Raw genomic sequence first — 26,103 nt, 5'->3', positions numbered from 1 at the left:
GAGAGAAGAGGCTGAGGCCAAAAAGGTAATATGGGTTTGTGGTTGCTCATCATATTCCTAGCCTTGCAGGCAAATGGAGTCTAAAAGGGGGTTCATTCACCATGTCTGCTCTTTTTCTAAAAATTCCATGATTCTCTTTTGATTTTGAGGGTAAAGAGGCCTTTACTAAAGTTTTTTTTTTTTTATTTTCTGTGGGGTTTTTTTAGCTGCTTGCTCATATGCCATGTATTCCCTGAAAGACTTAGGCAGGAGCAGAGCTTTTGAAGTCTTCAGTCTCCATTAAGATGTTCCTGAACTGCTGTGGATTGGGGAGGGCTCTAGCACTGGTGTTTTAATCAAGCAGGTGGATTGCTGCTAGAGAAGGGTCAAAGGCTCTGCATGTAGGAGTGCCTTGAGAGATCTAGAACTAGGAGCAGCAACCAGGCTGTAGTCACACATAGAAGCACAGAGGGTGCAGCAGCTAGGTCTGGTTGTATCAGAATGGTCCTGCCTGAAGAGCAGGATGAGACCAGCCAGTGAGAAGTGAGTGGTGATCCCTATCTTGTTGATTCTTAATGTTTGTTATAAACTATTCTTAATGACTTATGTTAATTAAGAGGTATTTATAAATCTTTTTAATAAGTGCAGTGTTTCTGGCAGCTGTCCTAGTTCTTGCTGCTGATACAGATTAATTTCTTCATTACTGCTGTATGCATAGCCTCAAATGTCTCTCTTCCAGGAATTCTGATGTAGGATGTAAGGAAAATAAAATTAATATGTAGTTTCTTTGATCCTTAAAACTGTAAAGGTCCATGAAAGCCAACTCATCTGTGTGTGATTAAGTGACAGAAGAATCTAATTAGCACTAGCTGCTACATCTATAGGGAAAGACTTGCCATTCTGTACAGTCATTTTGCATTGCATGCTATAGTAAGACTTCAGTATTGTATGTCACAGCAGCAGGTGAGAGGAATATGAGGTGTTTATTAATATAATTCCTTTCCTTAGTGTTGTAGCAGTCTGATATCTCCAGCCTGAGAATAATCACTTATTTACTCTTTCTTCATTGATTTCCTGTCAGTTGTTGGATTTGGGATTTTTTTTTAGGAATTGAAAATCGATTAGAATGTGGTGGAAGAGCTGTAGTTTTCTGTTCATGAAAAACATCCGAGTAATACCAAACAATAAAATGTTAAAATAACAGATTGCACTTACTGTGTAGGTCCACTGTTGCACAGGGACTGTCTAGTAGAAAACCTATGCTATGGACATTTAAAGTTGTTAGATACCTTAACACAAAATTATGTGCATATTAAAGTGAAAATTCTTAATGCATTTAGGCTGTAATGTCTTTTAAAACTCTGATTCTCAAAATGTTAGCAATGTGAAATAAGCAAAATTTATCAGTGAGGGAAGAAGCGTTGTTTTATATATACCATCTGTTTGGTCTTTTAATAGTGGTGGTTCTGTCTACCCTCCCTCGGTTGATCCTGAACAGCAGTATGTGGAACTGAGGGTCATTCAAAAGTAGTAGAGAGATGCAGTTTCCCGATAAGGACATGAACCTGTAAGCAATTTAGATCTTCTTCCAGTCTTTCATATCTGGAGGGTAACTGCTGTTCTCAGTATAGCTGAGTAGTGACTGAATCCTATTTCGATAGCAAATAAAGAGGCTTTCTGTGGAGCCTATGAAGGGTGATGCTGGCTTTGGAAAAGAAGCCTTTCTCCCAGTCTGTGTCATAGGCTTCTAGCCTGGTATGTTCAGATTGTTTTAACTGCAATTTCTTAGGACAGTTCACTGATTTTAGTGATTTTATAGACTGAATGCATGTTTATGTTTACACTTGTGATTATTTTAATTGTGAATTGGTTTAATTGTCAATTTATCATATAATTTTTCATTATTCTTGCAGATAGATAATACACTTGCAAGGAATAGTAAATAAAGTAACATCTAGAATACAAATTAGCATGCAGAAATAAAAAGAAGATTTCAATTATTCATGTGACTTACAGAATTTTTAATAGCAGCCGTGAATATTTCTTCACATATCAACTCTTACTGTAGGATAACAAATAGAAGGATCTGTCTGGGAAGTAAAAAGAACAGAATGCCATTCTGGCACTCCTAGATAGCGCTACATATTCTAACAGATCACGCTGGAGAAGTTAGGAGTATTTTTGAGTCTCAGAAATAAGTTCTGATTTACTGAAAAGTTTAGTTTTTGTGTTGCAGGTTGTTAGGTTAGTGCATCCCATCTTTGAATGATTTTGGCCAGATTTTTGGTAGTCTCTGTTTTCAAAACTATATTATGTTATAACATAGGTACTAGACTCGGTGCAGTGTGGCTGCAGTGTATTTCTGCCTCAACTGGGAGGGCATACTACTCAAGATGAAAAATATGCTTAATATGTAGAACTTCATTTAACATATATTTATCAGTAGAGAGAGCACTCTGCCTCCTTGGGATTTGACAGCTAAACCAGGATTGTGTCTTCCTACAGTCTCGTTGGCTTTGCTGTTTTCCCTGGGCTCCCATTGTGTGGGCCACCTATTCTTCTTTCTTTAGTGCTGCTCAAGTCAGAGAATTTCAGGGATGAATAATTTCAGAGGTAAATTCTTAAAAACCCATTACTTTCAAACAGTTGAAATGACATTAATTTGATAGTAGTCAGGATGGGAGAAAGAATAGGGTTAGGAGTAGGAATTGATTTGGAGGTTTAGCAAAGTGATGGATTTCTTTGCTGTGTGGAAGAATAAAATGGTAGATTTCCATAAGGAGAGCACTGAAGTGAGGAAAATGTTCAAGTCACTTGCTCATAAGCAGTGAAGACTTCAGATTTAATGGTCTGGTTTTTGCTTTGCTTGTTGTTTTCTTTATTTCAATTCTGTTCATTAAAACTGAAGTAATTGTCACATTTTGTGACTGATCTGATTCAAAATGTAAATAAAAATACAATATTATTGTGGTAATTAATTTTTCTGTATTTCACTTGCCCTAAGTAATGACAATAGTTTTTCTTATGTTGTTCTTTTGTCTGGGTTTTCACATGAATCAAATTTTAGCTGTTATAATCAATCCAAAACTATAAGAACAAGGACTGTAAAATTATTTATTTAAAATACATTTTTTTTTGTTTTTATTACTTCTCATAAAGCCCACATGATTTTTAAAATATGATCATACAGAGCAGCACTGGTTTAAACCTCCTACCTGTTGTTACAGCTGAGTAATGACTTCATAAATACATGGGTATAATTTTAGAAGTGGAAAATGCATTCTCTTTGGCCATTAATTTCTATCTGCAGCAATATGAGTTATAATTTAATGTATATGTACTCTTGAATTTTGTTTAAGTTCACTTTTCATTGTTGCATTCCCAAATGACAGTAAGACCAAGCTCCTATCTGGGGTAGCAGGAAGGCATGTGGCTAAACTGAATGCTTGTGTGTGCTCGTGTTTGTTGTGTTTGTATACATTTAAGTAGTAGTAATTAGATGAATGGCCTTAGGCATTTCTCTTCCTCAACAAATTTCAGTTTAAAAAAAGTATGGGAGGCTGTGCATTGCTTAGTACCGTGAGTCCTGGGAGTCCATGGGTGGCACTGCAGAGATGTGTTTCTCAAGCAGTGTTTTGTCTGACAGTGGAGTCCATGCAGTTGGTTGTACCACCCTTGTGAGGGAAATGTGGAGTAAGTTCCTTACACCAGATGCAGAATCCCTTTTGGAGTCCATCTTACAAAAATCAGGTTCCAGATGCATTTTTTGGTTCCATTCATTTCATGTATGCAGCCATCTGCTGAGAAACTGTCTTCTGTCCTTCTCAATCTACAAGAGGATTACTATTTTGAAAATGAATTTAGTTTTTCTAAATTACCCAACGATTTCATCTTTCTATATAAAAGCTGTGATTATTTAACTGTTAGTGAATTCTGAAAGTGTATTTACACTTTCTCACATGCATCTTGAGCATTCACACATCTTCACGCCAAGTATTACATTCTTCAGACTCCAGCTGCCACCTTCAAGCCACCCACGCATGGTAGTTTGGTATACCCTAGGTGTTTTTCAGATAGGTTTTCTTAAACCAGTCCACAGAGGCAGGTGAATAAAACAGACTGTGAAAATTAAGGACTGATTTGCAAATTAAGCTGGCAGTTTTGGAGCTGGGATTTGCTACTGCATGGCTGGTGTAGGTACCTGGTCATACTGCCTCTTTGACCTCAGGTAGGGTGTTTCTGATGTTCCTGCAGAGCTTTCTTCAGCTTGACTGGCAAGCCAAACTTCCATGAGCAACCTACTAGTAGCTCCTTTTTGGCAACCTACTATGAAATCTCACTCAAACAACTTCTCAGTCATCACAGACCCTGGGGTAACCTCTGAGTCAGCCACAGACCACTGTCTCAGCTTATATGGCCAGACACAATAGCAACCTCACCTACTGCCTGCTCTTTGCCAGCTCTGTGCTTTTTTCCCCTTACAGAGATAATTTTCTGTTCTGTTTCTTCTCCACCCTGTTTTCACCTGGTCACTTATATTGTTGTTGCTGTCTTTCTCAGTCTGTTTTCAGTTGTTTGTCAGTTACACAGTTTGTGCCAGTGAAGGGCTTTTCATGTTCTCTTCTGTGGAAGAATTTGGGATCTCAGAGCCCATAAAAATCTTGCATTTAAGTTAACTAAAACATGTACAACTTTGCACGATCAAGTCCTAGTCTGGGAAATAATCTGTTGGAAACCTGGTGTTAAATATTGTCTTGGTAGAGCATTTAGGCTTTTAAAATGTGTAATGTTTTGAAAACAGCTAACAATGAATGGAAGGTACTTTAAAAGTGGAAAATATGTTTGTTACACTATTAAAATATTACTTACCTGGCTGAAAAGTATTACATTAAAATAATATTTTTACATTATTTTACTTATGGGCTCATATTGGTAAGGATTTGGTGTCCTGAGCAGCAGGTTCTGTATTTCTATGAGTTTCAATGGCAAAGAGAAAAATCTGCTCCTTACAGCTTTATGCAAAAGAGTCACAAAGATACATTTAAGCCATTTCTTGACTGACTTGAATAATCAGAAAGTTTGTGGATAAAAAAACTTCAGATTCACCACTGATTATTAATAAAACATTAGAAATGCACAGGAGTCTTTAAAAAAAGAAATCCAGAAACCCATTGGTTAAATCAGTATAATGTGAATCAGAGCTCATGATAGAAAGGATAAGATAGAAAGACTCAGCTTTACATGACTTAACAGGATTATTACTGCATTAAAGTTTGGATTTTTTGTCAGAACGGAATTTTTTCCAATATGTTTTGACAGAGCCTTCAGCAGTGAGAAACTACTGACTATAGATACTCTCTGCCAGAATGATGAATCTATTTCCAGTAAGCTAATTGCTTCATCTTGCTGGATATACTCTTGGGAATTTATCATGTAATTCCCTTAATCCAAACCAGTTGTGTACATATTTTGTAATTGATGAATTACTGACAGTAAATAAATATTCATAAAAAATCAACTATTTGTTAAAGAAATACCATAATGTTTCACATTTTTTATACCAGAACTTACCAGTCTTGTATTTACTGTGTCTTTTCACATGAACTAAAATGTAATCTAAACCTGCTGTTTACAATTATTACAACATTGAATATATACCATCTCAGATAAGAATGCATTACATTGCAACTGTCTGTCAAATACACTGAGTAATACCAGATCACTAGTCCTTGAAATAACATGTCATTAAATTTTAGAAGATTAAACAACTATTCTGCCATCAAATTCTGCTCTACATTTAGATGAAATACCTAGGTTAAGTCATGTCTTTGAAGGTTGGGTGTTACTTCCTTTAGCTCTGATTGTAGTTGGCAGGCATTATATGTTCTTTGTGTATTACTGAAACAGAACATCTGTCTGCAGTGTACTCTGTCGTTTCGGCATAAATGGATGTAAGTTTGGTGTGTTGGATGTATTTTGGTGTGTTGTTTGCATCTGATTAACTGGGTCTTACTGCTTTTGTGTGTCCATATATCTTATTCCTACTACTGAGTATATGTGATTGATGCACTGAAATGCTGGCTTCTGTTCTGTGAATATTAATCAAAGAATATGCTGCTCTGCTTAATGGATTTGCAGTGCAGGAGGCAGAGATAGACTAGTCTGCTTTTTTTTTCTCTTTAATCATTGTTGTGTAAGACACTGGCAAGATCACTTTTCTTCATCTATAAACACAATTTCATGCTTAAACATATCCATTGTTTGGTCAAAGTTATGAAATATTGTTGCTCAATTAAATTTTGTTTTCAACATTTCCTGGTAAAAGCAGTAACAGAAGAGATAAAATAGTAAAAGGAGATAATGAAGTATAAAAAAATACTAGGCACACCAGACAAGGAATAAGCAGAAGATGTGGAATCAGTAAATTCAGCTTCATATGGTTTCAGGTCTTATGATTTGGACAATTTGTTTTCTTCAACCAAAGTTTAAATTACTATGGTGAAAGGGGTAATTTATGACCGGCCTATTCTTAAAGAGAGACAGTGTTGAAATTTGTGGCATTCTGATGTGCACTTAAAATGTATATAAGGTAGGGTGTGACAGCTTCTTTGGGTGAGAAATTGAAAGACGTATTCAGTATTTAAAACAAAAAAGCCAATACATGTTTGTGGTGATAGTGGTACAGCTCAGTATCATAAGCAGCAAGCTTCTTGAAAACACAGCTCACATTTTTATGGCATGTAGTTCTGATATAAATGTTGATAGCTACAGTTGTAATCATTCTCCGTGAATCTCACCAGAAGGCTAATGGGAAGGCTTAGGCTTCAGATTTGGAGTATTTTACCACGAGTTTGTCTTAGTCTCCTACTGCCTCCCTCCTGCCCCCTCTCCCCCCTTCACAAAAATTCTCTAGAGTAGGGTCTTTCTCTAAATTATGCCATTAGCAACGTTTCCCCCTAACACTGTCACTGGTTTAGCTGTACAACTAACAGAATTAGCAAAATTTGATGAAGAGAAGTTCCTCTTGCTGTTGCCTGTTGCCTTTGACCAACAGGGCAGTCTTGCTAAAACCCTCACGGGGTAGTAGAACACTAAGAATATCACATTATTTGTGTTTACTAATGTTGTTCCACAGATGATTTTTTTTTAAACCTGTTATGAGTGTAAGCATTTTTTTAATTCTTGGAGTTTCAGCCCAGAAAACATGTCTCTGTTTTTGTTATAGATCATGATTTTTTAGTATTCTGGAGAGTCACAAGGCAGGAATCCCCCAACCTTTCTGCATTTTCATATGATGTAATGTGTTCAAAGACAGGTTCATTTTTATGGAAAGGAATACAATAGCTGAAGCTTGTGATTCATAAAAACGCAGTAGTTGAAAGCTAGATCACTGAACCACAAAAACCTTTGCTTGTATCTAATCAGCTTACTTGTCTCAGAGATGTAATTAAAGTATTTTCAGGAAACATCAATAAGAGGACTCCACGGCTTCAATAAAATATTGTCTTAGTCTAACATTGTCTAGTGGAAATTAATCTATTTTATTAGTTGAACACACATTTATCCAGTGTTGTATTGTCTCTCTTTGAACACCACATATAAATATTCCTCTTGCATTTATACATATATTTGAAATGATAGTCATGCTTTTTCAGAAATAGCTATTTGGATATAAATTTTTACTTACAGAATGTCTATGTAAATTGAGTGTTTGTTTCAGATCCATGTCAAAAACGTAGAACTTCTATATTTTCAAAATCATTTCTCCTGGATGAAGGCCATTTCCACTGTTTTAATTCATACAAACATCTGCTTCTGAGATTTGAGTCTGCTTTTTCAGTTCTGATAATGATTATTCCCACATTTTCATTGTTCATCAGTTCTGGAAAGTTAATTGTTAGTCCAACTAAGCAACCTCCACATGTCTGATTAATGTGTCTGCTTACTGACCTTCTGTAAATGCTGATCTGTCAAAGAGGTTTTTAACATAGTGAGAAAAGCTAACCAAAGTTAGGTGCCTTACTCTCTTGATCCACACCTGCCATGGCTTTTTAAAGACATTGTCTAGTGGTATTAGTTTAGTTTCCATATGAATACTGTCCCTAACATTTGCAAATTTTAGCATGGACTGGTCTTGTTCGAGTATATATTCTTTTTGAGAATAGTTCTTCAGAAGTGCTCATATTGTGGTGATTAATATAATAAAAATTGGATTGGATTTGGTAATTACTGGCAAGTAGTTTTCCTTCAGTTTCTAGATGATATGGGTAAGGGTAACTTGTCTGAAATAGAACAGAATCAATTATTAATATTGCCTCTTTTCAGCTATTTACATGTCTTTCTGAGAAACAGAGCAATTGATTTATTTTTAGATGTAGTTTTAAAACTGAAGCAGGCATTAGGGATGCCTTTGTATGGTAATCTAATTTCTGTATGCTCATAGAATTATTTATGGAAATAAAAAAATATGAGCTGAGCAAGACATCCACATTAGTGGTATAAATGGATGGAAAACTAATACTTGCATTTTCTCTTTTTCCAAACTTTAGGGGGGACACAGAGATTGCCTCGTACAATTGGAGTGTCTTTGGCAAAAGAACTAATCTTCTCTGCGCGTATTGTAGATGGTGAGGAAGCAAAATCAATAGGATTGATTAGCCATGTGGTAGAACAGAATGAAGCAGGGGATGCTGCATACAGAAGAGCATTAGCCCTGGCAAAAGAATTTTTACCTCAGGTAAAATAAATTGTTTTAAATTTAGTTTTTAGTTTTTGACAAACATTAAAACTGAAAAAGAACTATCTCTAATAAGAAAAGCTGTCATGAAGTTACATATTAGAGCGGTTCTACTTATGTGGACTGCAGTCAGGAGTTTTCTCTTGTGTACTGAGTGGTGTTACTTGATAATTATTTCATGGTAAAGCAAAAGTCCTTTGTCATGGTTTGGTCTATGTTTGTATTGCATATTTTGGCTTTCAAGTGTTAAACAAAAATTGGGTACAGTTGTGGGTTTTTTTAGTAAAGTGTTATCTCAATAGTTTTTTCTATTGCTGTTGAACGCTTCAGAAGAGAGGTAAAAAGGTCCATGTGAAAGTGGACATATCTCAGTGTAACTTTTATTTTGAAAACATAAGGCTAAAAAAAACATAAGGCTAAATGTAATTTCAGTGTTCAAGCAAAACCCATTTACTAGTGGAAAGTTTACTTTCTGTCCTTTTTGTATAAACTTGATGAAAGCATCGTGCTTTTATTATCATTCATTCAAAGTGATATCCTATCTCTGTCTTTCATAAAAAAATTGAAATGGGATTTGCTAAATCCCTGTGCTTTAGAATTTGAAAATTTCAGTTAAAAGTTTTAAGTATGACCCTTACAGGAGTGTTTGTGTTTGCTGGTGGCTGCCTGTTCCCCTGTTGCCATAGACTGCCAGCTGTTTGTTCAGAGTAGGATAAACCTGATTTTCAAGTGGAGTCTCCCAGGCAGAAAATTCATAGGAGACAGAAGAAGAAAATAATTAGTAAACCATTTTGTTGGATCACAAGTGTAAGAGCAAATATTTTTCACTGAAGGTGGAAAACATTACAGATTAAATACAGCATTAACACTGGTAATTTTTTGTCTTAAACACCCTCATAGACAAACGTGAGAAATACAGTGAAAATTGTAACATTCAGGGATTCTAAAATGCATATTTATAGTTAAAACTTCTCACTGGAATCAACTCTAAAGCATTTGGCTTTTTCCAGAGCAACAGGCCACTTTTCTAAAGCAGTATCTGAATGTTGATAAACTGGTGCTAATGGATAGGCACAGGACTGAGACAATTCCCAAAGATGTCTTGCTGTTCTACAGCACGTTGGACGAGGAGGGTGGTAATCCCTTTGCTTGCTGGGGACTTCAGTTGCTCACAGAAGACTGTCATCACTTGACCAAGTGTAGGCTTTGCAGTAACATAGTTTAAGTTTGAAGTGGCATTGGTTAATTTTATTTCATTATCACATCTTTTTTAGGCATCTCCATTGTATCACAACAGGGATACAAGATTGACATTGGGAAAACCTGTAGTGATGTCACTTAAAATGGCCATTCTGAGCCTTGTTTTGAAGGAAATTGAGCAAGACTGACAAAAGTGGAGATTCTCAGCACCTTTGAAACAAACCGAAAAAACTGCTTTAATTAGTTTCTTCTGAAAGCAGCATACATTCATTCCTTCTCGATACTGAAACTGTGGAGACTGAAACTAAGTTTGCAAGCAAATGTCTACTGTAGTGATGCAATATAGGATATTTGATATATTTACTATAAATGTGATGAGTGTCCAAAGTCTAGAAGATCCCAATGTAAGAACAATGATGTGCAGATTCTTCACTGCATTATCTCGTACATTTTGATGATACCGTAAATGATCTTTTTCTTCCATTTTAGGGACCAGTAGCAATGAGAGTTGCAAAACTAGCCATCAATCAGGGAATGGAGGTAAGGATCTGTACTTCCCTAAGAGTAAGTAGAAGTCAGACTGGCAACAGGTATACTGTGGTAGAACTCTTTTGTTTTTCAGTGTATTGTCTTTCAAAATCTATTTAGTCAAAGCTTTTTCAAAGATGAAATGCAATTTTTTTTATGTCTCAGACTCCTGAGAGTAGGGTTGATGCTGTTTTCTGTAATGAGGCTCAGTAACCTTGTGTCTGTCCAGAAGTAATGCACTCAGCTAATGATTAATAATAGAAAGTAAACATAAACTACTATGAACAAGTTGCATTTCAGGGAAGAAAACCTGAAAGTCATACTCCATCAAGCTTGTCAATGTTCTCAGTGTTTAGTAACTAATACAGTTAAAGGCTGAAAGGCATGTTACTTATTTTTAATAGTTTAATAGAGATTAGTGTTAAAATTAAATCTGGAGTCTGATTTCATACTTGATTCTGATTGCCACTCCTTCTTGAAGACTATTGACATAGTTCTAAAGCTTGTTAAAATCCAGTCCTGAATATGTCTGTACATGTGTTTTACTTCAGGCTTGTGAATCATCTTGCTAAGCTTAACAGGACTATTCATATTTAAAGTTAAGCACATGCATAAGCTCTGCACCAGGACACCTATAGCTCAACTGAATTTAAGAATGGACCTCTCAAAAGTCTCAAAATCAACCAGTAATGTAATTGAGTTCAGCAAAAGCCTACCACCAGCAAGTTTTGGCCTAAGAACCAAACTCAAATACTTGTGTGCAAAGAGTGTGTTTGTTAGGTTTCCACAGCAAGTTATGCTGGAATTCAAGATTTATTTCAGTGGTATCCAAGGTTCAAAATGCTACAACCTAAATTATCTAGCTACCATATACAGTGGACTGGAAGGTCAAAATCATGATGTTTATAGAATTAGGGACAATAGGGTTAGAAGGATCCTAATGATCACCTAGTTCAGTCTTGAGGCTCTAAGACCAATGGAGCCAAATGTTCATTCAAGCTGTTGTTACAAATCTTCCATGGCAGAAATTTCACAGTTTCCTTTAGTAGTCTATCCTATAGTTTATCTCCCCTTCACAAATTGCTTGTGGTGCATAGCCACAGTCCATTCAGTAGCCATGTGAAGAGCTGGTAAATTCTACAGAATCTGATGTTAGGTTTTTTTAGGCAGAGAATTAGTGAGGGGAAAATTCATCCTTTTCAGCTTCTCAGACCCACTTACAAAGAAAAAAATGTTATTAAAACTAGGTGATGATTCAGGATAGTCATTGTCATCTTCTTTTTATTTTAAATCACTTTAAACTTGAATTTATGTCCATTTTGTTGTACATGATATTTGAAGATAACTTGTTTCAGAACAATTTTTAAATAATTACGCAGTACATTAAATCTTTCCCCCTGTAGTACATGATATGATTACAAATGTGCAAGTAGCTAATGGTTTTTTAGTCTAGATGATTTGTAGTGAAGAACATGCATTATTTTGACAGTCTATTACTTACTAATTGTATTGCCAAATAAGGAAACTGTTACAGAAATACTAACCACTCTCAGCACATGGCAGTGTAGCAATTCTGTGTTCAAAAGTGTTTTAGTATGGGAAATATAAAAACACAGTACTTGTTAGCTATCAGGAAATAATATATAATAAATATACAAATACACTTTTAAAAAATATTGCATTTTTTTCCTCAGGTCGACTTAGTAACAGGTTTAGCAATTGAAGAAGCTTGTTACGCTCAGGTATGTAACTATGATTACACAAAAACATCCAGAAAACAGGCTTTGTGGGTGCCTGTTACAAAACATGCAGAAATTCAACTAGAAATTGCTCTGTGATCTCTTCTACATTTAGCCCTTCCTTCTACTTTGGTTTTGGATGGAGGTATAGTTTAGGACAAAAACATCTCCCTGCCAAGACTGTTATGATGAAGGTCATGAAGCACTACTATTCATACACCTCACCAGTCATACACTGCTATGCATCTGGTCCAAAAACTACCTTGCTTTTGCTTTATTTCGTTTTTTGATGTCAAACAACTTGAAGGACACTTCTGTGACACTAATGGCATGTGTTCTAACCAGCCAAAAACCGAGACCAACCTCTTTGCTAGTGAAGCATGGGAATAATGCATTTGAGTGAGTTTGTTCTTGGTCATTGAGACAAGTTTTTAATCATGGAAGTAGAAGCATCAACATTAAATACTTACTTAAAACATATGGTGATCTGATTGATAACCAACCCCTTTCCCCAAACAAAGCAGAACACCAAAACAAAACACCAAAAGCTCATAAACAAACCTGAAAGAGCTTCACAGTCATCTGTTGGAGAAAAGATACTCTTTCTTTTCCCAGATTGTTTCACAGCCTTATATTGTGGCTTTGAAGTGTTTGGTACTTTCCTCTATCTGACCAGACATTTTTGTTTTAATTTTAGTTTTGTATTATATGTTGCCTGTTGGATACATTGAAGAACTGGGATCTGTATAAAAATACTTTTCTTGGTATTGTTTTTGGTGTCAATAATGAATTGTTACTCTGCTCATTGCAGACTATTCCAACAAAAGATAGAATTGAAGGCCTTCTTGCATTTAAGGAGAAGAGACCTCCTCGCTACAAGGGAGAATAAAAGAAGCTGATGCCTTTAACATACAGTGAGATAAAAGTACTGCTATGAGGACCATTAAGGTGCATCTGCATCTGCACCTGGAATATCACAACCACCAAAGTAAAATCCAACCATGCTGATGTTACAACATACATGAATGTGTCCATACTTGTACTGGGCCCAGCCAAAAATGTGTGTCAGCTCATTACCATTTCTGAAGGCTGATATGTGTATTCGCAAGGTCACAGGTTCATGCAGCATTCTTAAAATTTCGTATGTACGAAACTTACCATTCCACAATTGAAATAGCTCTGTAAATTCTTTATATATACAAAGCCTATGTGTGATGTCAAGTATAAATCTGCTGTATCATTTTATCAAAACAAAACCGACTACTGAATACCAAAAAATAAGAAATTGTGCCAAATATGCATTGGAATGATTCTGTATGTCAGTAAAAATGATATTTGCGTATTTTACCTGAATATGTACATTATAAATAAAGCTAAGGGAAATGAAAAGGATTATTGCTTGGGAAATGTTAAGCTTATTTATCTGACTTACACTATTCTAAGTAAAATTAAGTTAATTTTAGTACGGAATGGTGTCCTTTGGATGAAATCATTGCCATTATGTATATTCAACTGTATTAAATGAAGACATTTTCGAGGGCAGCCTTTAATTATGCATTCTTGTATGTTAAATCCTGGCTTTGTCTTGCATTCTTCCAGTGTAACATCTGATCAGCACTGTCCGCTGTAAAGAAGCTTATTCCACTTCCCCCAGATATTTTAGATTTTTGATGATTGTATTAAAGATTGTTGTGCAGGGATGTGACTAATGTGCTGTTAAGGAAACTAGAATTCTCTTCTTCTCCAGAATATTCCTTCTGGAGGTTCTAATAATGTATATTTATATATAATGGGGATGATACTGAAATGTTCTTTATTCTGTGACGGCCTCAGGGTTCTTTTTATATGCTGAAAGAGAAATCCAGTAGGTTCCAAGGTGGGAAAACTGTTGTGATTCATACTGTATGTTTGCTGTGGGCATGGCATGTACAGCAAATGCCTGGAAATAACCTTTTAGAAAGTATTTTTGTTAACTTGACTGGAAAATAAACATGGCTTAGCAGTCAAAGGCTGTGTTTTTATATGAAAACAAATTTCTTCGTGTTTGGTTACTGTTGGCTCACAAAACTTGTTTTGTTTCTGCAACATTAACTATGGTCACTGTCCATATCTATGATGATAAAGAAGCTGATCAACATGAAATGACAAGAACTCATTTAATTTCATATTTAGACATATCATTACATGTAAATTGATTATAACTGGTAGAGAACACACTTTGTTGACTGGTAAACTTGCTGAGTCAATCATTTCACGCATGATAATTTGCAAATAATTTACCGGTTCTTGTTTTGATAGTCATATAAAGCCTAGAGGGTCATTTTCTCATGTTTTTGAAATGCTAACATGTCATTTTCATTTTTACTGAGTTGGAAATAATTATGTTAATAGGAGAAAAAATACTAAGCCTATGCTGACGGGCTTCTGTTTCATAACTTTGATACACAGTCCAGTTACTGAGCTGCCTCTTTTTTTCTAAAAAGAACTGATTAAGTAGCTTCTGTGAATGTCTATTTAAAAAAATCTAATAACTTTAAATACTATAGCATCAGACTGTGTAGATTCATGCCTTTAACTAGTAGTTTTGATCTCAGAAAATAATTTTGCTGTCACAGTGGTCTCTCCATTCCTTTTCATAGGAGAAGATACTGTCATACTGTAGCAATTTGAGTGCCTTCTTTGAAGTCAACAGCTTGAATATTATTACAAAGTGAATACCAATAGGACAATTTTTAAAGGTATTTTCTAGTGACTTAAATAATCCTAAAGGAGCAATATTTTAGCTAAAGAAGTGTTAATCACTTACTGTCTCTATTATTAACTGACATGTTACGATGGCTGCAGTGCTTGTGATTAATAGCAGTATTAGAATTCCTCTTCCACAAGAGGGTCATTTGTAACTGAAATGCTCTTATAAAGGCTTTTCCCTTTGAAAGTTATGATCTGGCAGATCTTCCTTCAAGTGCTTAGGCTCAGCTGTTTCAGTTCCTGGTAAAGCCATGTTTTCTCCACAGTACCTCATGGGTGACTGAGCCACAGTCCCCACTTGTTTCCTTGAATTTTATTTCGTGATCCCTAGTTATAAGCAGCTTTATCTCCTGCTCTGACTGAGCTCAAGTGGATAGTGACTACTTCTGCAGTTCTTCACAGAGCTGGATATTGAAAAGCTATAATACAGGTAGGTCTGTTGCCTTCAGCTGATTACCTCTCAACAGTGTAAGTGCAAGTTCAACTTACTAAATTGCCTAGAAGTACTCAGTTTCATGTAGAAATTAATGTGTGGCTTTATATGACACATATTATTTTAGCCTTTAATCTGTGAAAGCAATAGTATTTTCAATATTGTTGAAGTAACTCACATTCTCACTTGTTATACTACATTTCTGGATGTTTTCAGAATTTTCTGGTGGCATCAGCCACTTCAGTGCTTTTGAGTAGCTCACCTGCTATGAAGAAACACAGTGTTTTATTTATTATGAGGTTCTGTAATAATACCATTAAGAGCCCTTGGAGGATGGAGCTTTTCCATGAAATTTACAGAGCTATTTGTGCCAAATTGTTGTGGAAATTTGGTCAGTTTATGTGCAATTACTCATAGTCCTACACCAAGGTTCATATCAATGCTTTTCTAGAACTGCTTTTAACCAGCTGCATTCAGAATAGTAAACAGCAGGATATATCATTTGCAGCTGTTTCATATTTTCCTCAGTCATTGCTCCTAGATGCATTTAACCATAATCAGATTCATTAAACAGAATAAAAAATAACATGTCTGTCCATCACTGGAGAGGGCAGATTATCGTGCAACTTGGAATGTGGTTTTCGGAGATTTAGTGAGTACAGTAAGGGGTTTGGAAGTAGCAACGCTTCACATACCAAAACCAACTCATAGTATGCAAATAAAAAGAGTAATTGAAACAATTTATTACTAAACTTAGTTTTTCTTCCATTGTCTTTCCATGCAAGCAAAATCTCTGAAAATGTGTCTACTAAGATAAGAGAGAGAATTTATTTACTATTAAAAATATAATTGAAAACCATTGGTATTTTGTTCAGTGGATATTGAACAAGGTATGCCTTCATTTCTCATATGTGGGATTTTAGCCTTTTTCTAGCAACTAATGAGACTGCTGAAGAGCCATGGGGCTTCATTGTCTAGTGAGGCTGATACAGTCAGTGTACTCAGGGTGTGATAATAATCATGATGATGAGGTTATTTTAAGATGTTCTTTTTCTGCATACTTTCAGAAAGACAGCTATCACCAAAATGGGGAAAAAAGGAGAATAAATCAAAAGGAAACATGTTCAGCTAAAGGTAATCAATTTCCTCTTGTGTATTTTGAGAGATTACAAAGACTAATTTTTCTGTTTACGCCTTCTTCTGTTGACTTTTCCTCAAGTCTGGAATTTGGACACCAGGATGCAGGGAATACTTTTAGGAATTTTTACAGGTTATTTTCACTTTAAGCACATTCATATTTTATAAGCCAAACTAGGAAAGTTTTAAAAATTTTCCTAAAAGGTTTTTGAAGGATGTAATCAGAAATTATTGTATTATTACCAAAGATTAGGTAATATACCTTTTTTATTACAGGTATAAATCATGTTCACTTTCAACCTTTAAACAGAGTTGAAGTTTCCTAAATTAGGAAGAATATGCTGTGTTTATGTAATGTATTCATTATGTGTTACAGTATATGTGTTTATATTGACATGTTAAATGCATGCATGTGTATGTGCGTATATATATGTGTATGTATAAAATTTTTCAGACAGGCAGGCGAGACCAAGCCACCTCAGGATATAATAGTGCTGTTCTCCTCCAGGAAGTTTTGTATTTGTTTGTGCAAGAGCACTACCAGCAGAAACCTTGAACCCTGCAGAGCATGTATTGTGACTGCTACAAGTGGCCAGCCATACTTACGGTGTGGAATTTGTCTAACACGGAACTTCTGCCACAGAAGCAGGAGTCAAGTAGCTACTAGGGGGGATGCATGTATGTTACCCTTTATCTGGTTGTGCACATCTAGTAGTTCAAGGCTGGAATAAACATAGCAGAAGTTGAAGTGAGTTCTAAATTTCAACAAAGGTGTGGCATCCAGATAGCACATTCCTCCCAGTCCTATACTGTCATTTGCTTCTGCAGTTTGGAGAGGCCTCCTGCAATCATGAGCAGCTCATTAATCAGCAACTCTTGTAGATTGTAAGATCAGTCTCCACCCCCCCTTTAAATAAGCCTAGACCTAGATTTCATCTTCAAATTTTATCTAGTACATATTCTTCCAAGGACATTCATTCACATGGGAAGAAATATGAAGTATGTTAAAAGAATTTATTACAGAGGGTGTGAACTTTCTATGTCAAAGCTAAATCCTGTTGCAATATTTGAGTTCAAAATGCTACATTAACCCTCTAAAGCATAATCTCTACATGTATGTTCGTAAAGTCTTCAAAGTTCTGGCTAGTGACTACTACTCTTTGATTATAATTTCTGAAGCATATGCTAAAAAAGCTTTTGTAACATTAAAGAGATGATAATATGTTGCAGTTTTCTTGTTGCATAATATAACCACTTTCAGAACAACATGAAAAGTTGAGTATTTTTTATGGAACTTATACATCAAATTGTTGCTTCTTTATTCTAGCAACTGCTAATTGATTTAACATTTTCCTTTAAGCATAAGGGACTTTGTGATATCATCTTTGGCTCAACTCTTTCTAGCTGCCAGTTGTACCAATTTTTAAAAAATGTGTCTCTTTCATGCAGCTCAGAAAGACAAAATTTAAAATCTTAATTGTAAGGATAGCATTATGAAGGTTTTGCTGTCAGTACATGTAAATATCTAATAAAATAAATAGTTCTGTGTGCTTGTGTGGAAAGAGTTCAGACTCTTTCTTTGTGTAATGAGTCTATTCTGCTGGGACTGTTGTTTTCAAAGTTGTCTGTAGCTGAAGGATTTTTGTAAATACACAGAAGTATCCCCAGCTAGTGACTACTCAGGGATCAGTCTGTGGTTCATGTTGTCCTGCCTCCTCTTCCAAGTAAGGGTGAAAGGAGGAGAGAGGCAGGGAGCGTTCTTCTGAGAAGCAGTGAGTTTTGGAAGGACGGGTAGGAGAGATGGGTTGTAAGGGTGTGTTCAGGCAGCATGGTCAAATCAAAGTCCATTTCAGCACAGTCATTTCCAGTATCTTCATGAACAGCTTCACAAAGTAGATTATTCTGTATTGGTTGATTGCAGTAGCTGAAGTTTATACCCTAATGACTAGTAGAAAATATAACATCCAAACATGATTCATAGACTATCTGTATAAGATATAAAAGAAGGTAGGAGCCACAAATACGGTATAATGAAAAGGGTTCTGCCTAAGTTACCAGTTTGTAAGTGAACATGTGGACATAGTTTTTCCCCACTTTGTGTGGAATTAAATTCCTTTCTTCATTTTGGATTCTTGCCCTTTTTTCCAAATCTTAGCTGGGATCAGTCCTTTTTTGAAAAAGTGAAGAAGATACGTTGCATCCCCTCAGTCTGTCTAATTATTCAGTAGTTGAAGGATTTGCAAAACACCAGAGCAAATCAGTTTCTTCTCTCTCCTTTCACTTAATTGACCTGAAGTCAGAACTCCTGCAGGAGTGACTTGGTCACTGGAGGCTGTTAGTTATTCCTGATAAAACTTTTCCACTTCAATTACTTATTCTACAAGTTAATATACTGAGATGTAGAGATAATGACCTATTAGTTTAGAGAGGGAAGGACTGTCTTGCAGTCCCTCATGCAGCAAGTATCACACTGTTAGTTTAATAGGACAAGAATCCTGCTCACTTTCCTGTCATCCCCAGCATCTCCTTTGCACTGTTTGAGGTTCTGTCTGCCAAGGGGGAAGATGCCTACTGTGTCAGACTCCTAAGGTGTGAAAGGTATAATTCATAAATCCTGAAAGGCCTACCTAGTTGCCACTGCCTAATTGCCACTCCCTAATATAACAGGACTATGACTTCCTAAAACAAAATCTGAATTTTGGACTTGGGCACCAAAGTCCCTACATAGGGTTAAGTCTTGGTTGTGTGTGTTTGTGATTCTGCTCTTTAGGATTATTAGTTAAGATTGAAAATACTTCCTTAAAGTAAGCAAGGGGTATAGGAAACCACCTTAGGCACTGGGGACATATTGTAGATGCCATGATGGAACTGAGTTGCTGTTACCAGATGGCAACGCTTGTGGAGGCTGGCTACCCCTTTTTGTTCCAGCTCCCCAAAGTAGTCAGGCTGTCATCAGTGATTCAGAAGGAAACCCCAGCAAGGGGGAGGAGGTGGTGTGGGAGCAGCAGTGGCATAGCTGTTGTGTGAAGCTGGTTATTCCAGCTCTGCAGCCTGATTCTGCCAACAGTGAAGCACAAAATAGCTGCATACAGGACAAAGTTTTGATAATGCTATGTGTGTGTATATGCATAATACTTAAAATACAGGGCCATATGTCCACTCTGCTCCCAGCACATAGTTTTAAGGTTGATCATAGGAGCTTTTAAAGCATTGTTTCCATTGTTAGAATAACTCATTAAAACCACATTTCCACAGGTATGTGTGTTTAGAGTTACAAAAACATTTTGTCCTATACATGTTTTTATATTTCATATAATTACAGCATATTTATCTGCAGTATTTCGCAAGTATACTTTTGTGTAATACTGGTAGGAGATTAAGTAATAGCTGCTTACTAGCACTGTTGCACAAGAACATCAAATGTTACTGTGATGTTCTCAGATTTGAGGTACTGAGCATGCTTTTGGCTGCTTTGTTCCTGCGACCTTTATGCTCTTCTGGATAATGCAGCAGTCCTGTAACGATGCACATGTTTTTCTTTACACAAATGCCAGTAACCACTTGAGCAGGGCACTTGATTCCAGTTTTGATGGGTGGTGCCTGTAATGGACAACGGTAGTGTATTCAAGCCAAGTTGGCTATCTTTGTGCTTTGCAGTGCCAAAAACATCAAAGCTTCTTCCTTTCAGAACTCTAAAGCAATACAAGTTTGTGTTTCTTCATATCATCAAACTTAATTATTGGCAATAAGCAACTGCTGGCAGGAGCGGCGCATCACATGGCTCCATTTCTGCTTTAGAAAAGGTCAGCATATGGCATAAACACTTTGCTGTATTATGCAGCCTTGTACTCTGATCACATAACACATGCTTCAGAAAGCATTATGCAATGTTACACTCACTGATTAATGACTGCTTGCACAAGAAGTTTTTCATTACCCTGAATGCTAGCATCCTGGGAATGATTAACTTTGTGACATAACTCTCATCGCATAAATATGGAAGATTCAAATACAGCCTCAAAATAACGTGTTTCAGAAATAACTGAACACTTTCCTGCTTAGTAGTGTGTACAGTACATGATTAACAACCGCTTTAAACCGTCAGAGTTGAATAGAAAAGCCTATTTGTGAGAACTGAAAACAAGACTTATTTTTAGGGTTTAAAGTTTTGCCCAAGATGAATTTTTGCACACAGCAGCGTCTCATTCACGATGTTTTTCCTTTGCTTGTGTAAGTTTGAATTTCCTGAGAAAAATCTGTGCCAACTATTTTCAGTGTTCAGCCAGTGAGTTAAACAGAACAAGTTAAATCTAGCCCTTATTTAGACCAGCAACTGCATGTGTGTAAAATGATTCAGTCCAGTGTGTTCAGTATTATAGAGCATAAAGTTTACAGTTGTGTGCTCAATCAGCATGGTTATTGCAGAGTAAATTCCCAATAATAGCTATTTTTTCTGCATGCAGAGTAAGAAAGCAAAATGTGGTCCTGATTCAAGTGCCTTGCAAACTCACAACCTGAACATTGCTACACATTCACTTCTAACATTTTCATATTCTATTCATTGATCATTCCGTGTTCAAATTTTTCAGTTTCTTACATTAAAAAACATGATAGTAGTGAATCACAGATATAATCTGAAGGATGTACAAAAGAGGAAAAGCCTATAAAAAGAAATGTTCATCATATTCCTCTATATATGAAGATTCATCTTGGTTTTGAAGTAATGTCAGTTGCTACCAGTTATCTATGTTTCAACAGCTTTGTTACAGAGAAAGCTGGTTTGCCTGTTTGGAAATGCAAGATCAGTTTTCACAAGGAAATAACTATATTAAATTTCCACTTACTAATTTGCCTTTAAATGTCAGACTAGAAAAAATGACATCTGCTTTTTATGATTCTGTCTCCTGTAACTAATCCTGCTCACAAACAATCACATTAAATAAAGGTACTTAAAGCCCTTATATTAGGGGGGACAGTTTAGGATGTCACCACTTTAATGCATGTGAGACATTTCTTCAGAAATAATATTAATTGAAAAAAACTAGAGAAGGTAAATATTGACTTTCAGTATGTTCTCTTTAATTCTTGCCTTTTCCCACATTCCAGCTCCTACAAGCACTAGCAAAGGCTGAAGGAGACAGCCTCTGACTAAGCATTAGCTACCAGCATGCCCTCATTATAGCTGAGGGCTCTTATTCTTTCCTAGCCTACGTGCAGAGCCAGCTAGTCTTTCAGCTGTGATGACGAAATGCCATGCATTTCTTCCTGGAATAGTACGCAGATAAGAGGCCACTTGTTATGCTGAGGTTTCAGATGAACTCCACTAAGGGTTTCAAAACACTCTGTCACAATTATATCAGGTTTCTTTAGCAACCAATTCATTTCAGACACTTCTAAGATAAAAAGGGAAGAGATGTTAGTTTATTTTCCCTTGTGGTTTCACTGTTTAAGCCTTTACAGGATATGACTGGATGGTTTATATATGGCCTGAATTTATTACTAGTAAATAAAACTAGCAGATCAAAATGGATATGTGCTTTTCTTGATATTTACATTATTTGCAGACCCCTATGGGTACCTGTAACTTGATAGAAGAAACAAAAATCTTGTGTCTGTGGTGGGCTGCTAGAAAGGTTCTGGTGTGCAAACTCAATTGCTGAGTGCTTGGAAGTCATGCTGGGCCCAGTAAAACCTGAGAGTTTTCAGAACTTTGCAGCACAAAAGGTTAATCCTTTATTCTGGGGTTGAGTTCAGATACTAGGACATGTTTGTACAGCAAAAGCCCAGTTGACCAAGGAATCGTGTAGCAGCGATGGGAGGACTTGTTTGTGAGATCTCTTTGCAGAACTGGGCCCTGTTTAGGGGATTCTGTGCACTAAGAAAAGCAACTTCAGTGGGATCAAACAAATTACAAAAGCATCCAGACTGCAAAAGAGAGGAATCTAATAAGTGTTTGTTTCAAATGAAGCAATATCCTTAGTAACAACAATAACCATACATTACTGTGAAGGTGGGAATATATTGCCTGGAATAAGCAATGGATTACGTACAGGTTATATAGCTCTCTTTGCTCACCCTTTGCTAACCCTTGGACACTAATTGCATATTTAGAATCTATGATATGCCCCATTTCCATTGGATCTGCATGCTACTCTATATAAATGTAGTTGGTAGGATGGAGAATTTTATTATGGTAGATCTGAGTAAATCACAGATTGGTAAGTATGTAATATGAAGAAAAATGGCAACCCAAAATGTCATCTGTCCTTGATCACTTCTGCAGTTCTCTACACTTACTAGTATCTCATTACCTGTGAATTAAAGGCTAAATTCAATTTCCTTTTAAGACAAGAAAATTTTCTTTTTCCATTTACATAATGGAATTTGGGTCAAGTCTTAAAGTCTGTAACCTTATTCCTTTAGTGCCTTCCAAATAAATGTGTAATTCCCAGTGAGATCACTAGGAACCTTGAATATTCATAATCTGTTCTTTTTTTTTTTTTCAACTGTTCTTCAGTGAAGAGGGTCCCCTTTGAAAAAGTCCATAGAACACTAAAGTTGTTAAACCCTCCACTCTCCTGATTCCTTCCTCACCCCCCTCATTCTTGGTCTAGTTATTCACTACTGACTCAGGGGAAAAAAAGAAGGAAAAAAAAATACAACCCAAACCCCCAAATTTCTCTTGTCGGTAAATTATTTTGTAATTGTTTACTAGAGGCAGGTTATTCTTGCACAGTATTATGAAGAAGTCCTATCCTTGCCAGAATAGGATAGACCAACAAGCCTATGTTTCTTCATGGTTTTTCTGCTCTCTTACTGGCAGAATGTGAAAGTCAGTCCAAACACTGTTGCTACAGTGGTCACTAGCAGGTCTTTTAAATGTTAGACAATTTTCACAAAAATTGTGATCCACTAAGTATGAATTATGGGTAACTCCTTTTTTGATTTGCTTCTTTTGTGAGCTTTGATTTTAATTAAATGCCATGATGAAATTTTTTTTTAGAAATGTTACTTATTAAATACTACTACTTCCAAAGCTGCTTCATTTCTTCATTTTTGGGATTTTTTTTGTAAGTCATCTTTAGTGTCATTTGAAGGATCTCACTGTGGATTTTATTTTCTGTCTCTAGAATATTTGATCTTAATGTCTGAAAAAGACTGGGTTTTTTTTTGTTGGGTTTTTTTTTCATGGAGTATTATGGGTAAAAAGAAAACCACAGTGCCTTTCTTGTAAATTATGCTAAAAAGATAGCTACAGTTCTGTGGTTCAAAACCTTGACATGTTCTAAGCTGAAACAACTACAATTCAGACTTTATCATCTGTACTGAAATCACGGAAACAGCAAATGTAATCTTACCAGCACTCATACTAGTGAAACTTGGTCCCCTTTGGCATTTGTCACCTTGTCCCCATCCTTCCATACAGTCCCTCTTTCTACTGCTCATGATACCCCATGCTGAAGAGATGAAGTGTATGCCATCTAATCATGGGTATGTGCTGTTTGTGGCTGTAACCCTCAAAGAGAAAGTGTGATGACCAAGTTCCACAAGTTTTTTATCTAAGAGGGAGATGGAAAGGGGGCATTTGCTTGAGCCTTTTTCTTCCATCAAGCTGCTTACAGAAAAGTAATGGATCATTCTCCTCTATCTCTTTCAAGCACAATTTACATTGTGTAAGGGTTTAAAAGATACTAGGGTGGGGACTAACTGATACTAGTAATATCACTGTTTCCTAAGGCTATTGATGCATGGGTAGAGGGTAGTGATATCTGCAGGGCTGGATTTTGTCAGTCATTCCAGGCGTCAGAGGCATAAACTCCACTGAGGATTGAGAAACGGTGGTGATAGGCTTCAGTCAATGAGCAAGTGTCCAGGTCTACCTTGAACTGAAATAGTGATTCACTGTTCTTAGTATCCAGACTAGCTGGATGCAGACCAGCTCAGATTTCTTTATATGCAGCATGCATTTGCAAATCCTAATTGCAGAAAAGGTGTACTGGGCATTTAAACAAAAGAAAAAAGAAAAAAAGTATAATTACCTACAAATCAGAATTCTTACTTATTAAATCCCAGTTAAAATAAGAAAGGGGGATAGTCTGCATTGTGCTCTAAAGGTCAGCAGTTTTAGGCTATTCTAGGTCATAAAAGCAGTAGGAATAACACTTGCCAGTCAGTCATTCTCAACTGAAATGTAAACAGCTTACACTGGTAAATTAATAATTTATAAACAGGTATACTGAACACTTACAGGTTCCTTTTGACCCTTCAGTATTGTTATATGGAGTAAACAGTGCTTACAAGAAATACTATTGTGACTTTCAGTCTTACTGTGGAGAATGTAAGAATTGGGGGTGGGCTTTTTATGCCTATTATCTGTTCTTCAGAGAATTATTTCACTGCTAGAAGCAGATGGTGATTTTTAAGCCCACTGCTATTTTGGTGTACTTTAAAAAAAAAAAAAAAGGTCCTAAAAATAGACCCAAGTTACCATATCCAGCAAAAATATGTTGTCAGCTCTTTGCTGGGCTGAAAACAAATCTGTCAGCAATTTCTTTGGGTTAAAGTATCTGAGCACTTTTGTGTAGGGCTTTTTGTTGTTGGGTTTGGGTTTTGTGTTGTTTTTTAAAGAAAGCATTTTAAGTGGTTTTGTAGCAGAGTCCATTTAAAGCTCTAAGTATAAACAAATTACCATCTGTTGTAAAGACACTCTATCAAATTGATGAGACCTGCACTCCAGCTAATGTTGTGGATCAACTGCATGAATTAGACTTTAAAGTCTGAATGAGTCTGAAATCAACATCTTTAGCTCTGCTGGAAGAGATATTAAAAACCAGCCCATTTTCTGTAATTATGAAAACAAAAATGAGAGTGGCAGCTATTCGTGCAGAAAAAAACAGCACTGGTAATGCATCTTGGTCAAGTAGGTTTCTTAAATTAACTTTAAAATAATGTCTTGAATTAAAAGTGCACTTTGGTAGAGTTGCCGAATGAGAGAGGAAAATGTCTCTTGGATTTCTGTGCACAGGTGATTGACATAGCAGACACAAGGCACATTATGTTCAGAAGTATTTTCAGTATTAGATTGTTATGGCATAGCTGTTGGCATAAGGACTAAATTTAAGGGTTCAGGTAAAAGAAGGTGGTATTTTTCTCTATAGCATATGGACATATCCTAGAATGATGGAAAGCTGAACCAAAACCAGGTCTCTAAGGTAGGGATTTCATTTTAATGATCTCACTGCAACATATTTTGTCTGGCAGCATTTGTGTATCCGAGATACAGCTCCTTGCAATCAAATCCTTTGAAGTATTAAGAATCCTCATTGTTTCTTGGAGGTTGGCCAGATCAGTCATTCCCCAAATCATGACTTTATTTTACTAATTAAGTGGACTGAAACTGACTTCTATGTAGAGGTGCCCAGAAAGATTTAAGTGTGCTAAATCATGCCTGCTAGCAGCATCTACCCCTTTCCATTCACTCTAGTGGTGGCTTAGGCTCCACATTGTGGTCTTTCAATAAGACATAAGTTACATGCTTACAGCAAGCAGTGTGACACTTGTTAGGGAGTTCAGCATATGCTCCAGAGCAGACCTTCCTTCAA

At 36.2% G+C, this 26,103-nt stretch overlaps 1 protein-coding gene across 1 annotated transcript in view; it reads left to right on the top strand.

The window, feature by feature from the left end:
* Positions 1–14,191, top strand: part of AUH (AU RNA binding methylglutaconyl-CoA hydratase) — a 114,291-nt gene extending 100,100 nt beyond the window's left edge. Inside the window, exons 7-10 of the mRNA XM_005154908.3 lie at positions 8,529–8,716; positions 10,406–10,456; positions 12,139–12,186; positions 12,995–14,191. Coding sequence (XP_005154965.1) covers positions 8,529–8,716; positions 10,406–10,456; positions 12,139–12,186; positions 12,995–13,072 — 365 coding nt within the window. The 3' untranslated portion in view covers positions 13,073–14,191. The remainder of the gene's footprint in view (positions 1–8,528; positions 8,717–10,405; positions 10,457–12,138; positions 12,187–12,994) is intronic.
* Positions 14,192–26,103: the final 11,912 nt, after the last annotated feature.

Source organism: Melopsittacus undulatus, chromosome Z, assembly GCF_012275295.1.
Source record: "Melopsittacus undulatus isolate bMelUnd1 chromosome Z, bMelUnd1.mat.Z, whole genome shotgun sequence".
Lineage (NCBI taxonomy): Eukaryota > Metazoa > Chordata > Aves > Psittaciformes > Psittaculidae > Melopsittacus > Melopsittacus undulatus.
The sequence above is the reverse complement of the archived record's forward strand: the minus strand, read 5'-3'. Positions and strand labels throughout refer to the sequence as shown.